This window comes from Neopelma chrysocephalum, unplaced genomic scaffold (genome assembly GCF_003984885.1).
Source record: "Neopelma chrysocephalum unplaced genomic scaffold, ASM398488v2 Primary Assembly neopelma1_45, whole genome shotgun sequence".
Classification (NCBI taxonomy): Eukaryota; Metazoa; Chordata; class Aves; order Passeriformes; family Pipridae; genus Neopelma; species Neopelma chrysocephalum.
This window is the reverse complement of record NW_020897704.1, coordinates 20,826,269-20,840,527: the sequence shown is the minus strand read 5'-3', so window position 1 is coordinate 20,840,527 and position 14,259 is coordinate 20,826,269. Positions and strand designations below refer to the sequence as shown.

The 14,259-nt window shown below is 44.4% G+C and overlaps 1 protein-coding gene across 4 annotated transcripts in view; it reads right to left on the bottom strand.

Moving 5' to 3' along the window:
* The window catches only part of PRKCQ (protein kinase C theta), a 58,971-nt gene that overhangs the window by 20,747 nt on the left and 23,965 nt on the right, over window positions 1-14,259 (bottom strand). For all 4 annotated transcript variants that reach the window (XM_027679585.1, XM_027679586.1, XM_027679584.1 and 1 more), the window contains 10 exons: window positions 13,515-13,714; window positions 11,539-11,599; window positions 9,160-9,322; window positions 8,561-8,592; window positions 8,380-8,465; window positions 7,160-7,289; window positions 6,402-6,511; window positions 6,133-6,256; window positions 4,378-4,553; window positions 1,097-1,270 (listed from right to left, as the gene is read on the bottom strand). In XM_027679585.1, coding sequence (XP_027535386.1) covers window positions 1,097-1,270; window positions 4,378-4,553; window positions 6,133-6,256; window positions 6,402-6,511; window positions 7,160-7,289; window positions 8,380-8,465; window positions 8,561-8,592; window positions 9,160-9,322; window positions 11,539-11,599; window positions 13,515-13,714 — 1,256 coding nt within the window. The remainder of the gene's footprint in view (window positions 1-1,096; window positions 1,271-4,377; window positions 4,554-6,132; window positions 6,257-6,401; window positions 6,512-7,159; window positions 7,290-8,379; window positions 8,466-8,560; window positions 8,593-9,159; window positions 9,323-11,538; window positions 11,600-13,514; window positions 13,715-14,259) is intronic.

Sequence of the window (14,259 nt, the reverse complement as noted above, 5' to 3'; positions counted from 1 at the left end):
CCCAAAGGGGTTAAACATTAATGTCTGGGCTCAGTGTCGCATCCCCTACAGCAGTTCCCAGACATTCCCTGTTATAAATTTAATCTGTCTTCAAACAGGTGCCACATCCCACAGATGACTGGGATGTACCATAGAGGTTATATTTGTTTCTCCTCACCCTGCAGAAGCAGTGAGCCTCTTGCTGAGCAGGTCCTAACTTCACTCTGAGCAGTGATTTTTGCCACAAAATTCCTGAGCAGGGACTGGGAGCATCCTGGGGTTGAGAAGGGACTGGGAACATCCTAACAAAACCCTGGACAGGCAGCCATGTGACACTGCTCTGAATTTGAGCTAAGAGACATCAATCATCTTTCAGGAGTGGTTTGAGTAGGTTGAACAGACAAGACAACCTCTCAAAATTCCATAATTTCTTTCTTTGCCTTGTGTATGCTTTGGTGTTAAGATGATTGGTTGTGGCTGCAGGAAAAGCTCTGGAAGGCTAATCAGTTGGTGGTTTGTTGGCAAGTAGAGCCACGAAGATATATACACATTACTTAAATGTCACTTCAGTTTTGGTTTGGAGTCCTAAGCAGGTTTTCAGGTGATGCTTTGTGCTGCCCCTCTGAACTGCAGCCTCCATCACCAGTGTCTGGTGCAATTTAACTGTTACTGGGGGCAAAGAAGTAAATGACAGCATGTTTATTCTCCACAACCAGAGTTCCTTGAGTTTGCTTTGATCCAGGCTTGTTGTTGCAGCACAATGCTTCATGGTCCTAGAGGTTCAGGTAACACCAGTGTGGGCACATCTTTACTCTGGCTGTGGATGTGGCCTTTGCACATCCTCAGCCCAGGGTATTGGGATGCAGATTTTAATAGCAGGTCTCTGCATACCTCAGTCAGCCTTGGATGTTCTATCCCACTCCCAGGTTCATATGGAAAGGCAGATTAAATTTCTGGAGCCACTTCCCAGTGCTTGACCTGAAGATCCGTTCTCTGAGCACCACTTCATGTTCAAACTATTCCCTAATATCTGGCAGACTTAAGCCCTTCACCAAGCATCTGTACTGCAGTAAAGCACCCTCAGCTCACAGAGGAAGGTGACAGACCCTTGTCTTACCTTGGTCTGGAACGTACAGAAGACGTGAGTCAGGAATGGGTGTTCCCAAGCTAAGGAGAGGACTCTCTTCTCCACCATTGTACATTCAACGTCATCATCCATCAGCACCACATCCTTCTTCAGGGCTTTCACAGCAAAATACTGGTCTGTGCTCTTCAGCTGAGCAAGGAACACCTAGGGTGGAAACAGCTGCTCAGCAGGAGTGCTTGTCTCCTCTCAGAGCAGGCAACACAACCATCTGAGGGTGGGAGCTGAGCTCTGGGGAATTCACCAGGGTAGACCTTAAAAAAACTGATGTTTGAGGCCCAATTCTGCCATTAAGATTTTGTAGACTTTGAGTTTGTTCCCCACACCCAGAATAGTTCTGTGAAGCTGAGCCCTGGGGAGGGATGAGAAGTTCTTGGTGATTACAAAAGCAGGGTCCTACATGCCTGTATGGACAGGACATACCAGAGAGCCACTTCTGATAACAGAAACCATCCTCATGCAAATGCTCCTGAGATACATTTCCTGTTTTCTGACTTCAAATAACAAAACAGAGTATTGCTTTGTCACCATTTGAAATGCAAACGTCCTGCACCAGATCCTCAGCAGGTGGAAATAATGTCCACTGGTGGTTAGACTGATCTATATCAGATGTGGCTTTCTCCCCTTCCTACCAGTTAGCAGGTCTGAGCAAACAGGTTGGGTCCCCCATGCTGCTGCAGGAGTTCTCTAAGAATGGGAAAATACATCCCAGAGGAGTTACAACCTCTATCTATTTTTGTAGGCAGTGTGAAAATGAGACACGGAGCAGCAGCAAAGGGTTTTCTAGAGACCAATGAGCAAAGAAGTCTACCTTGGAAGGCAGTGCCAGTCCTGATCTTCACACTAACAGCCTGTCAACACTGTTTCCATAGACTAAATAAATATGTAAGATTCATCAAAGAGGTCTTTGAAGTTCTCTACCAGACACTATTTACTGAGTAAGCTCAGACATGTTTTAGCCCTGACAAAAGTTTTATTTACCCTTTTGGCTACTGCTGCATTTCACTTTGTAGCACCAGACAGAGAGTAGAGCCTAGAGCCTCCCTCTGTCTGTGCAGTGAATGACCAGAAATGCTAACAGTGCTGATGCTGCAGGCACCCTTTTTACCCTTGTTTTTGTGCAGGGCACTGCTCCCATGGGGAAACTGGAGTTGTGACGTGTGCTGTGACTTCCAAGGGGCAGGTAGGCAATGCTAGACCTCATGCAGAGGCTGTGGATCTGGTCCTCAACCTCCCTAGTCCATGCAGAGCTGGGGAGACCACCCAGGCACTGAGATCTGCACACCCTGTCCCCTCTATGGGGAAGTGAATCTCGCTCCAAGCAAATGAGGGCACCAGGAGCGACACCTACACAGGAAACTCGTGGGTGAGTTTTGTTGCAGAAAGGCATGAAATAGCCCATCCTCTGCACACCCACATGGTGCACTGCAGGGAGACACAGATGCTTGCAGGCTTGGAGAGTCCATGTCAGCATGAGGGCTAAAACAAGGTACAGAATCTGCTTCAGTGGAGGTATTCAGACTTGACTAGACAAACACCTGAGCAACCTCATCTCATTAGACCCGTCTGGAGCAGTGGTTTGGATTAGAGGACTTCCAGAGGTCCCTTCCTTCCAATAAAAATGTTTCTATGACTTCTCTTCTCTTGAGTCTGAATTAGTCTGGGCTGTGGGGTTTGGGGTATTCTGGCTTAGCTCTGAGATGCCTCAGCTCTGGTTCCCATGCAAACTGTAGACATGACACCTTCTTGTGGAAAGTATCCCTGCCCATGGCAGGGGGGTTGGAGCTAGATGGTCTTTAACATCCCCTCCAACCCAAACCATTCTATGTGTCTATGATTTTCAAGTGTGAAAAGCCAACACAGGAGATATTTTCCCAGTTTAAGAACTGGCTGCAGGAATTGCTCCAGATCACTTAGCAGGCAAAAAGCAGCTCTTTGTTTAAAGCACAGTTTCCACCTTGGAAAGATGTGGGATGTGAGCAGTGTGATACATAATGATACTCCTTCTCCTTACTGGCTGTGAAAATACAATAATGAGTTCCCCTGAAATTGCTTTTTGCAGCTTTGTGCTGGCACTGAATAACGTGAGTCCCCTTCCAGGGAATATCTGCAAGAAGGAGGAGCAGTCCATAATTCATCAAGATTAATGTATCTGCTGAAAACAGGTGGTTCTTGTTTCTAAAGCACAAATTCTTGGCTGTTGTAAAAATTGCTTCACGCTCCAGCACAGATCGGAGCTGGGAAGGAGCAGTTATTGTTCCCAGCTGGGGACCTGCTGCTCTGGAGACGAGAGAGGATCCACACTCAACTTCTCAGCTAATGCTCCCACCTCTCTCTGAGTTTGCCCACTGAGCTGGCAGAAGTAGCTGCAGGAAGGGGGACAGCACAGAGATCTTTCCCACCAGATTTCTGTGGATGCACAGGACCCATTAACCCACAGAGAAGGGGAAGTTTCAGATTTACCTGGGGATTTCCTCTCCTGTCGTGGGCAATCATGGGACAGTAACTAATGGGACAGAGAGAAGATCTTTGTCATAAGCAAGGAGAAGACAGAGTCCAAGATTCAGCCATGCCAGGGCAAGGATTCTTTGAAGGCCTGAAGATTTATCAGCAACAGTGTGGCCAGCAGGACCAAAGCAGTGACCTGTACTGGCCACTGGTGAGTTCCCACCTCTAATCCTGGGTGCAGTTTTGGACTCCTCACAAGAAAAACATTGAGGTGCTGGAGTGAGAGAGAAGGGAAGGGAGCTGGGGAAGGGGCTGGAGCACCAGGAGTGGCTGAGGGAGCTGGGGCGGCTCAGCCTGGAGAAAAGGAGGCTCAGGGGGACCTTCTGGCTCTCTACAACTCCCTGACAGGAGTGTGCAGCCAGGCAGAGGTTAGACTCTGCTCTCAGGGAACAAGGGACAGGGCAAGAGGAAATGGCCTCAAATTGTTCCAGGGGAGGTTTATATTAGTTTTTAGGAAAAATTACTTCACTAAAAGGTTGGCCAGGCATTGGAACAGACCGCCCAGGGCAGTGATGGAGTCACTATCCCTGGAAGTGTTCAAAAGACATGCAGATGTGGCATTTGGGGACTTGGTTTAGCAGTGGGCTTGGTTGGACTTGACGATCTTCGAGGTCTTTTTCGACTTAAACGATGACATCTATGACTCCATGGTTTTTCCTAAGTGGCCTTCAAACCACAAGCTATTTCATGCCATAAAAAGCAACATTCAAACATATGCAGTGGTGTCTCAGCCCCCTTTGGCTTACCTTGCCAAAACTGCCCTTCCCCAGCATCTTGTGCAGGACAAAATCGTCAATGGTCAGTTTTAGCTGCACTTGGTGCTCTTGCTGTTCCTGGGACTGTTCTCCCAAGTCTGTCTCTATCAGAGCCTCCCCCTTCATTGTGCCCTCCACCGGAGTCTCCCAGGAGATGCCTTGTGGCTCTGCAACACACATCAAAGCATACAAATAAACCCCTGGAAATGAGCAGAAAATCCCCAGAACACTTATAGGTATTGTTCTTAGAGGCTTAAAAGGGTATTTCAAACAAATAGAAATGTGGTGGCCAGATCTAAGTACATCGACTCTGCTCCCACACTCCTTTCTCTCTAGAGGAATTTTTACTCCAATGGAATTCCATCTTCTTACATTACTTTACAAACCACTTCACAAACTCCTTCATATGTTTTTTTGTTTTATGGCAGCAAAACATGACCAAACCCTTAATTTCTGGCCACCTGTCTTCTTTGGTCCTTCTTGCTGGTTGCCATTTTGATGTGGTCCCATGAAATGTGGTCCAGACGAAAAGATGGGACAGCATTTTCATACTGGGTACTGGGTCCCTGCTCTGGATGTGAAACTCAAGCATTCCAGCTGTCCTGGAGTGGAATTGCTCAGAGTTTTTCAATCATCCATTCACTTGGATGTAAACAATAACAACATGAATTTGTAAGAGATTCTGTCCCTCACTGGATTTATCCCATTGCTGCACTGTTCTAAAATGCTGATCAGCAAGAACACCACTCAGCAGACAAACAGCTCCACATGTAAAACAGATGTGAAACCATCTGGGGCTTTACTGATTCACATCAGCATGACCATTCTACTTGCAGAAAAGAAAGAAACTAAGCACAGATGTGGACATAATTTATTTCCCGTTGGGGGCTAAAGGACACACTATCTCATTTACTCTCCTAAACATCTGTTCTTGTACATAGAGGGCTGTGACACCTACATCAGCTCCTGGGTGAGCGAAGTGCGGATCTGTCATTGGTTCTCAAAGCTACTGGAAGTCAACCTTCACCCAAAAATAAGAAATCGGAAAGAAAATTGGCCACAGTGATCAGAAGAACTCCAAACCTCCTGTTTACAGCTCGGTTTCTCTGTGAAGTTCTCTGATTTTAAAAGTCTGTGAGTCCCAAGCAAGGAATAAGCACATTACTGCCAGTTTAGGTATGAGATGTGCTCAAGCACCTGGTCAGAAAGAGTGTTGAGGTGTTAGTTGAAGGAGTGGTGGTTGGGGTCTCGAGTCACCAGAGGTTGGGATGACATGGGGGAAGTGCATGTTTGCAGAGAAAGAACCAGATTGGGATCCAGGGTATCTGCCATGCCTAGGTGATATGGCTGGTAAGTTGTTGATATCCTGGGATCAGAAAGGGCAGAGGTTAGATATTAGAAAAAGGTTCTTCCTCCAGAGGGTGGTTGGGCACTGGAACAGGCTCCCCAGGGCAGGGATCAAAGCATCAAGCCTGACAGAGCTCAAGGAGCATTTGGATGATAATCTCAGGCACATGGTGTGACTCATGGGGATGGTTCTGTGCAGGGCCAGGAGCTGGACTCGATGATCCTTGAGGGTCCCTTTCAACTCAGCATATTCTGTGATTCTGTTGTCTTGCTCTAGGCTGGACAGATGCATGAAAGATTCACTGGCTAATAAATTCCCCATCCTTGTCACCTCCAACTAACCATGTACCACCCAAAACATTAACAGAGCTGCTGCCCCGTATCACCAGGTGGAACTACCTTTTTTACCCGTTGTAGATGCTGGCAATGCCTGTAGTGGTGTTACGTCCTTCACTGGAACTGGGAAGCCAATTTCCAGAGGTCCATCCCTGGAGATCTGCTCAGTGTCCCGCTGACAGCGAGCCTGGAGTACAGGAAAGAGCAAACGGCTTCTGAGTCAAATGTCATGTTCTGAGCTTAAAAACATTGTAGCTTCTTGAGTGTGACCCACAAAAGCCAAGATCTATAAAAGGTCTTTGCTTATGAGAAGAGCATCTCAAATGATTTACCTGCTGAGTGCTCTCTATCATTGCCAGAGCTTCAGCCATTAGCTTCTGGTTAACTCCACAGAGATTTGCTACTTTTGTCTGGCACTTGTGATGGACGTTCATGCCACATGCTGAAAGAAAGAACAAGAGGAGTCAGGACAAGAAAGGCTATAAAGGGTTGGGCAGGAATATGTGCTGCTGTTGGCTTAGGGCAGAGAACAGCCACTTAAACAGCTCAAATGTCTCATGAGATGGCACTCAGGTCATTTTTTGGTTCTCTATAGAGACTTTTTTATATCTTCTTCTGGCCAAAGGTTGCGTTTCCACATCCATCAGCCTTTGCAGGTACAGGCTACCAAAACTCTACAGCTCAGACATAAACTGTAATCACAGAACAGGATCTCCCCATTGGCGTAGGATTATGAAGATAGTGAAGTGCCTTAGGTCTGTCTGGTATTGGAGATAGAGCATAGTTCATACTAGGGGTGATTTTGGAAGATCAACAGTGTTCTTTAGTGTTCTTTGCCTCTTCAGGAAGCAACCCCCCAGCCTTGAGGACCACAGATCTTTCTATATATGGACAGTTCTCATCCTCCTTGAAGAATGATCCTCCTTGAAGGACAGTCCTGTAGGCCACTCTTTCACCACCCTGGATGCCACGTCATGCAGGTTTTGCAGAGAAGGGTGATAAATGAGATTTGGCTTTTCAGATTGCAACCCTCTGAGGACAATGACCCCCTTGCCATGCTCAGCTCGTGCCACACACACCAGGCACTCACCATCACACTTCAGTCCTTGCCGTGCAAGGCCCCAGAGGAGCGTCCCACAGTGCTCACAGAAAGTTGGGCTCTTGTAGTTGTAGACTTTGAAGCGGTGAGGCATGTCAATCTTGAACCTCTCTTTGTGGAACTGCAAGAGAAAAACCACGTTGCCTATTCACTCCTCTCCACCTCAGCTCCGCGTGGAAAACCAAACTTGTGCCACAGGATGTCTACAGCCTTTTAATCTTTTATCAAGAAGAAACTATCTATAACTATGATTCAGGTACACAAAGCCAAATTTTGATACATAATAACATATTGAATTCAGCTACTAATTAGGGAATTGGGTAATTTCAGCCCTGGGCTTGATTTTGTCTGACCAAAGAACTGCTTGACCCTCGTCTACACACCCAGACTCCCCTAACGCTTAGTGGAAAAACATTGATACTTCTAAAAATGATTCATCTCATCCTGAAATGAATCTCTACATTTGTTGTCATGAATCACTCCTTGGAAGAGCCTGTTTTTCTTCTTTTAGTACACAGGGAGTGAAAGGTGATGACAAAGTTGGATACATCTACCCTGGAGATGTCAGAAGATAAGTGAGATGAATCTCATCTCTAAGAACTGCGGGAGAAAAGAGGAGTCAGGGTGGGACTGACAGCAAAGAGAAGTTGTAGGACACAAGGAAAAGGGCATTGTGCTGTCAAGAGTTTAAGTTCTGATTTTACCTACCAAAAAGTCAAGTTTAGAATGAACTGACATGAGAAAAATAAAGCAAATAATAATGGAAATAGATCTTCCGCTGACTGCTTGGAAATCTCAGATAACACAGAATGGGATGTTCGAGTACAAATCTGAAAATTCAGCGTGATGTCCTGCCAAACATCTGATAGTGAAGATTTTTCTCCAGTGAATCCCCACTTCATGTCTATGACTTCCCTCTGAGCTGTACTTTATGCATTAGAGAAATGTCAGCTCTGATTCAGCAACTGCCTTCTTCAGCAGCTGCATTTGAGTAAATCCTAAGTAGGAGGTAATGAAACCACTGGGAATATAAAAAGCAAAGGACTCAGATCTGATTACACAGTTTTTAGTTTCAGTAGGACCTTTTGCTTCATCAGAAGTTGTTTTATAGAAACACCTGAATTACACTCAAGTTTTTAAAAGCAGCCTAATAATAAATAATAAATGACAACAACAATAATATTAATAATAACATTAATAATAATACATACCATTGTTTCTCTGCTATTGATTGCTGATCCTGTACACTTGGCTATTACTTTATCAATGCACTTCTTATGAATGGCAGCATTACACTCTGCAACAACAAGTGTGTCATGGTGTTAGTAAAGGAATTCCTTAAGTAAAGATTAGGGAAATAATGATAATAAGAAAATAAAAAAAGTTTCTTACGTCTGCATTGATAGCCTTGTTTATTCAGACCCCTGAAATAAACAGAGAAGTAGTTAATTCTGAGTTGATGAAAGCCTCAGCTGAAGAAAGGAGAGTAACATTAATGAATACAGTAAAATCACTTTGCTTTTTATCAGTCTTTGTAGAGCTTATTTAATTTCACTGCCTTCATTCAGTCTAATGGTGGAGTGATTCTCTGTGGTTTTCACAGCCTTTTCAGAACATATTCACAATCTGAATTTCACAATATCCAAACAGCAAACTGAACTGATGAGAAATGTCTGCACATTTGGCCAAACCCTAAAATATTTGTAAATAATAAAAAAATGAAGGGAATTTTTACAGTTGGGATTACAGCTATGAACCACATCCTTGAAGTGATGCAATAACTACATGTAAGCTGTCAAGGGTCTGACAGCAGGAGCAGATATTCATCAGAGAATCATAGAATCTTTTAGGTTGGAAAAGACCTTTAAGATCATTGAGTCCAACCCGGATCTGCCAAGTCCAACACTAAGTCATGTTCATAAGTGCTACAATGACACAAGAACAGTTCTCTGGGGATAAAAGAGAAAAAGCATAGCTCTATTTTCATTTACCACACAAACTCATGACAGACAGAGCAGAAGGTGGGTTGTGGAAAGAAGGTGGCCGTGAATTCATGACACTTGACATTATGGATTTTGGCCTGTTTGATGGCTCCCCTGCGCTGGTGCAAGGAGAAGAAACCTTCAGTCTCACAGTCAGCCAGGTCCTTTGCATCTGGGGGAAAGGAAGCAGAAGATTTATTAGGGTGCCTTGTCCTGATCAGGTGCCTTGAGAACATGCAGCTGCCAACATACTAAGTGACTGAAGCTGATGATTCACTCATGGGAATGAACACTTAAAGAAATATCATTTTATGAAACCCACACAAGGCTTGTTTGGATGCTTCTTTGGATGTTTTTTATCTACCATTCCTACACTAAAATTACTTTAAACTTGGGATCCTGAGCTCCCTTGAATATTCATAACGTTGCTTTTGAAACGCAGACCAGAAACTTCCTAAGAGATAATTCAAACATAAAATTCTAACTTTGAATGAAAGAACCATGCCATAAAAAGCATGAAATTACATTAAAATAATTAATTATTTATATATGCACACAAACTCACGTGTGTGTGTGTATATATATACACCAATATATATCCATATATGTGGATATTTGACTGAATCCCTTATGTGATCATGTACGTGTGTGTGCAGGTGCACATAGGTATGTTCCTAGGATATTTTGGTTTGTTATTTTTCAATGCCAACATTTGCTTTGCTGTTTGCTGTGTCCATGCCATTATTCACAGTTCACCTTTAAACTTTTCAGAACAGCAAACAAACCAGTTCTGACTTCACATGCACATATGTGCTTATATGTGTGCTTGTGTCTACAAATGCACACAGGATCTCCTTCTCAATCTCTGTTTTGTTTCACTTACACATTACCCAGCAAGTTACACAGGTAATATGTGGAAAATGGTCCCCTCTGTGATCTGATGTTGCTCTTGCTATTTGTAACACAAACACAACTTAGATATCCTATGCTTTGGCCTCTCTGACATCTTATAACACATAAGGAGGCACCAACAGTCTAGTCTATATTAAAGGTAGGAATAGTTAAGAAAACATCAGTGTGGACATTCTGCTGTCTGATTTCAGTGTTTCTATGTTTTTAATACTTTTTTTATCCTTCTAGATATCTACATCTTACAGCTTCACCCTGAAGGTGTGAGAATTTTGGCAACAAAAAGACAGAAGAATAAGCATTTAGATTCAACCCATTTTCTTCAAGAAAGCAAAATGCATTTCACTTGGACATCAAATTCCGCAGGTGGGATTTGGTTCCCAGCGAAGACCTGCCCATGACTGTGTGTTCCCTATCCAGGGTGACCAAGCTGCTGACACATCCCTGGAGGTCTAGTTGGAGCAGGCAAAGAGCCCAGTGAAAGGCTCAGCTCACCTTGCAGCAGAAACCTGCATTTAATCAAATGAATCGCTCTCTAGGTTCTTTTCCTCTTTTGCCTGGATTGCTCTCGGACTTAAAAGTTCCACTAACAAGTGCACTCAGGTGTTGTCAGCTGTAATTCTATCCCAGCCTTCACATCTGCACTATAATGCACATCATGGCACATCTCACATGTATAGAATCATAGGATTATTGAGGTTGGAAAAGACCTTTAAGATCATCAAGTTATACCATTAAGCCAGCACTGTCAAGGCCACCACTAAACCTTGTCCCCAAAGGCCACAGCTCATGTCTTTTAAACACTTTCAGGAATGGTGAATCCGCCACTGCCCTGGGCAGCCTGTGCCAGGGCTTGACAGCCCTTTCAGTGAAGAAATTTTCCCTGATATCCAATCTAAACCTTCCCTGGACCAACTTGAGTCCATCTCCTCTTGTCCTATTGCTTGTTAGCTGGGAGAAGAGACTGATCCCCATCTGGCTACAGACTCCTGTCAGGGAGTTGTAGAGAGCAAGAAGGTCTCCCCTGAGCTTCCTCTTCTCCAGGCTGAGCCCCCCCAGCTTCCTCAGCCTCTTCTCACCAGATTTGTGCTCCAAGCCCTTCCCCAACTCTGTTCCCTTCTTTGGACACGCTCCAGCCCCTCAATGTCTTTCTTGTAGTACATAAAGTAGAATTATTTGAGAGGGAAGTGGCTCATTATGTTTCTATTCTGTCTTGTTTAGCATAATGGGAAAAGCTATGGGAAAATCTACCATTTTAGTGGTAAAACGGCCAAAAATCTGCCTTGCAAAACACAGAACAGTCAGTGTTCATCCCCATCACACAGTAAAAATTGCTTTTCTGGAGTTTTCATTTCAAATAGTTATGTTAGTTCTTATGAATCAATCACTAATAACATAGGCACTGCTTTTAGTGAAGACACCACATCTGACCCACAGATGAGGAAAGAGAGCTGTCAATTAACAAACAAAATCACTTGCCACTTATTTCCAGGAAGTATCTTGCATTCATCAGCATTCGCCCTTGAGGTTTCAGTTCTAGCTGGTTGACATAAGTGAAAAACAAGAAAAAAAGACCATTAAACAGTCATTCAAAGAAGGAAGAATCGTTTCAGATGACTTCAAGATGGTAATAATTTCAAGATGACTTCATCCTTTCAGATGACTTCAAGCTATCTCCTTTTCCCAGTGGGAATTGATGAATACCAATGAATACTAATTTTAGGGTTGCTCCTACCCAGGGTAGGAGAGAGTAAGGTAGATCACCTCTAATCAAAACACCCAGAGCATCATGATAGAAAAGATAAATGTGACTAAACCACAGAAGATGAAGGTAGATTTTTAGACACCAGATCAGGACCAGCTCTATCTATAGAGAAAACTTGTTCCCTATGGATCCTGCAAGGGGAAAATGGGATAAAGTTCAAAAAACCCAGCCTTCAGAGGGGTGATACTGAAGTATTTTAGACACTGAGTTCTGCAAGTCTAACTTCACTGCAGTCAATGTGAGGGATGCTAGCAGCTTACTCAGACACATTTTTTGACCTTTCCACTGGACCTGGAAATTCCTACCTACCTGAGTCACCATCCATAGGTGCCTTTGGAAATCTGAATCCACTTGTCTAGGTATAAAAAGACCTAAATTAATGGATTTCTTCAGGCTGAGAGCCACAGCAGTGCCTTCCCCACCCAATCTCCAGCACAGCCCGAGCAGGGTCACCTCTCTAACCTCCAGATCAAAGAGTGCCCTTGCACAGAAAAGTGAAAACAATTACATTGTCTCTCCTCATGACCCTTGGAGGATGAGATACTTGGGACCACCCTCCCCAGGGTGTAACTTGTATCAGGGAGTAAGTGGAGAGATCTGAGGAGAGGCCACCAGGCTGGGACACAACAGAACCAGGGTCCCCCAAATCCACTTCAGCTCACCACTCCAGACTATGTGCTCCCTTTCTCCCTCACCCACCAGGCTACTGGGGTTGGAGTCATGCTCAGCAGAGCCTTTTAGTTTTAAATTCCATCCCTAAGTGTCAAAATTCCTTCAAAGTTATGTTTTAAAACAGAGTGGACCATAAAGACCATCTAAGTCCCAACTCCCCCTGCCATGGGCAGGGACACCTCCCACTAGATTGGGTTGCTCAAGGCCTTATCCAACCTGACCTTGAACACTGCCAGGGTTGGGGCATCAAACCAAATCCAAATGTGAAAATCTCTACCAAATCTTGTTTTTACGGCTTGTAAGTGACCCAGGCGTTTTTGACTTATCCACTCTCTGCTTAACCCAAGCAGCTTAGCCTAAGAACTGGCATGAGAAATAATGCAAACAAAAAAAGTCCACTATATCAGTTCCTCTCAAAATGTCTTTCCAGTTCATTGTTACTCACAACTACTAGATATCACATTTTAAATACTATTCTCAAGAACTTTGTTGCTCGGACTAGCGGGGAACAGACCCTTACATTTAGCATCCTTACGAAGCCTGTTGCTTTAAGTTTACTCCACTCTGACTGTAGCGATTTTAAAGGAGTTCCTCTGACATAACTCTGAAGTCTGGCAGCTGTGAATCAGTCTCCTGACATCAGATTAAATTTTTAAAGCTGCTTCCCCAGAGAACATAAAATAACTCATGTTTAGCCACTCATATCACCATTTGTTCCCAGTGGGTCTCCTCAGCAAAGATTAATATGTGGCCACAGCTCACCTCAACCAGAATCCTCACTAGCACAGGGCATGTTTCAACACAGCAGCAGCAGGTGATATAAATGTGCAACGCTCCTTTTTTCTGACAGGTCTTTCCCTCAAGTCACACCCAGGCAGACTCAAAACATCATTCCTTGGACGGCAGCCAGTTCCTGCTGCCCTGCTGGGGACAGTCACAGCCTGGCACGGACACAAGGTATTCCCCTACCCTGCAGCAGCCCCCATTGCATCCTGCAAGGGAAGATAACGATGCTCACCCATATCTCTGTCTTCCCATTGCTTTTCTTGCACCTCTCTGCCAGCACCTTGAGTTCCACCGTGGTCTCCGAAACCATTTCGGCGCTTTTGTCCTTGACAACGATGTGCATGACCCTGCCGTTGTTGATGTGGGCATCAAAGGTGCTGTTCCAGGGTGGGTACATGGTGGGCTTCTTCTGCACATACACCTGGCCATTCTCTGTCAAGAAGAAGCGGTTTGGATTGACTGGACCTGCTTCTCATCTGCTATAACGTCACCACTCTACAGCCTGTGACGCAGATCTGTGTTATTTACCCACTTTAAAGTCTCTCTCCCGGCAGGGTGTGTAATGGACCACATTAGACTGTCCTAGGAGGTTTCTATGTGAAGTGAAGCTTAGGGTGGGATTAATCTCACTTAAATTTAGATGTCTACCATGTGTATGCCCATATCTGGGCTGTCTTAACACTGATGTCATTCAGAGCCAGTGAATATAATCAGTATAAATCAATGGATTGAGGGCAGTTCATCCGACCAAATACAGACATCTACCTTAGAAAAGGTAATTTCCACCCTTGACTTCATCTATTGAGTAGACCAATTACATAGACTCCAACACCATAAATACCCACTTCTAATCATCACAGATAACCAGCTATGTGGATCATCTGTCCCAATGTAAAATGAGACAGGTTTGCTTCAATCCCCCAAAAGCTGGGTGCACTTCAGGATTAAGGTTCAGCTGGAGCACGTGTCCAGTCAGT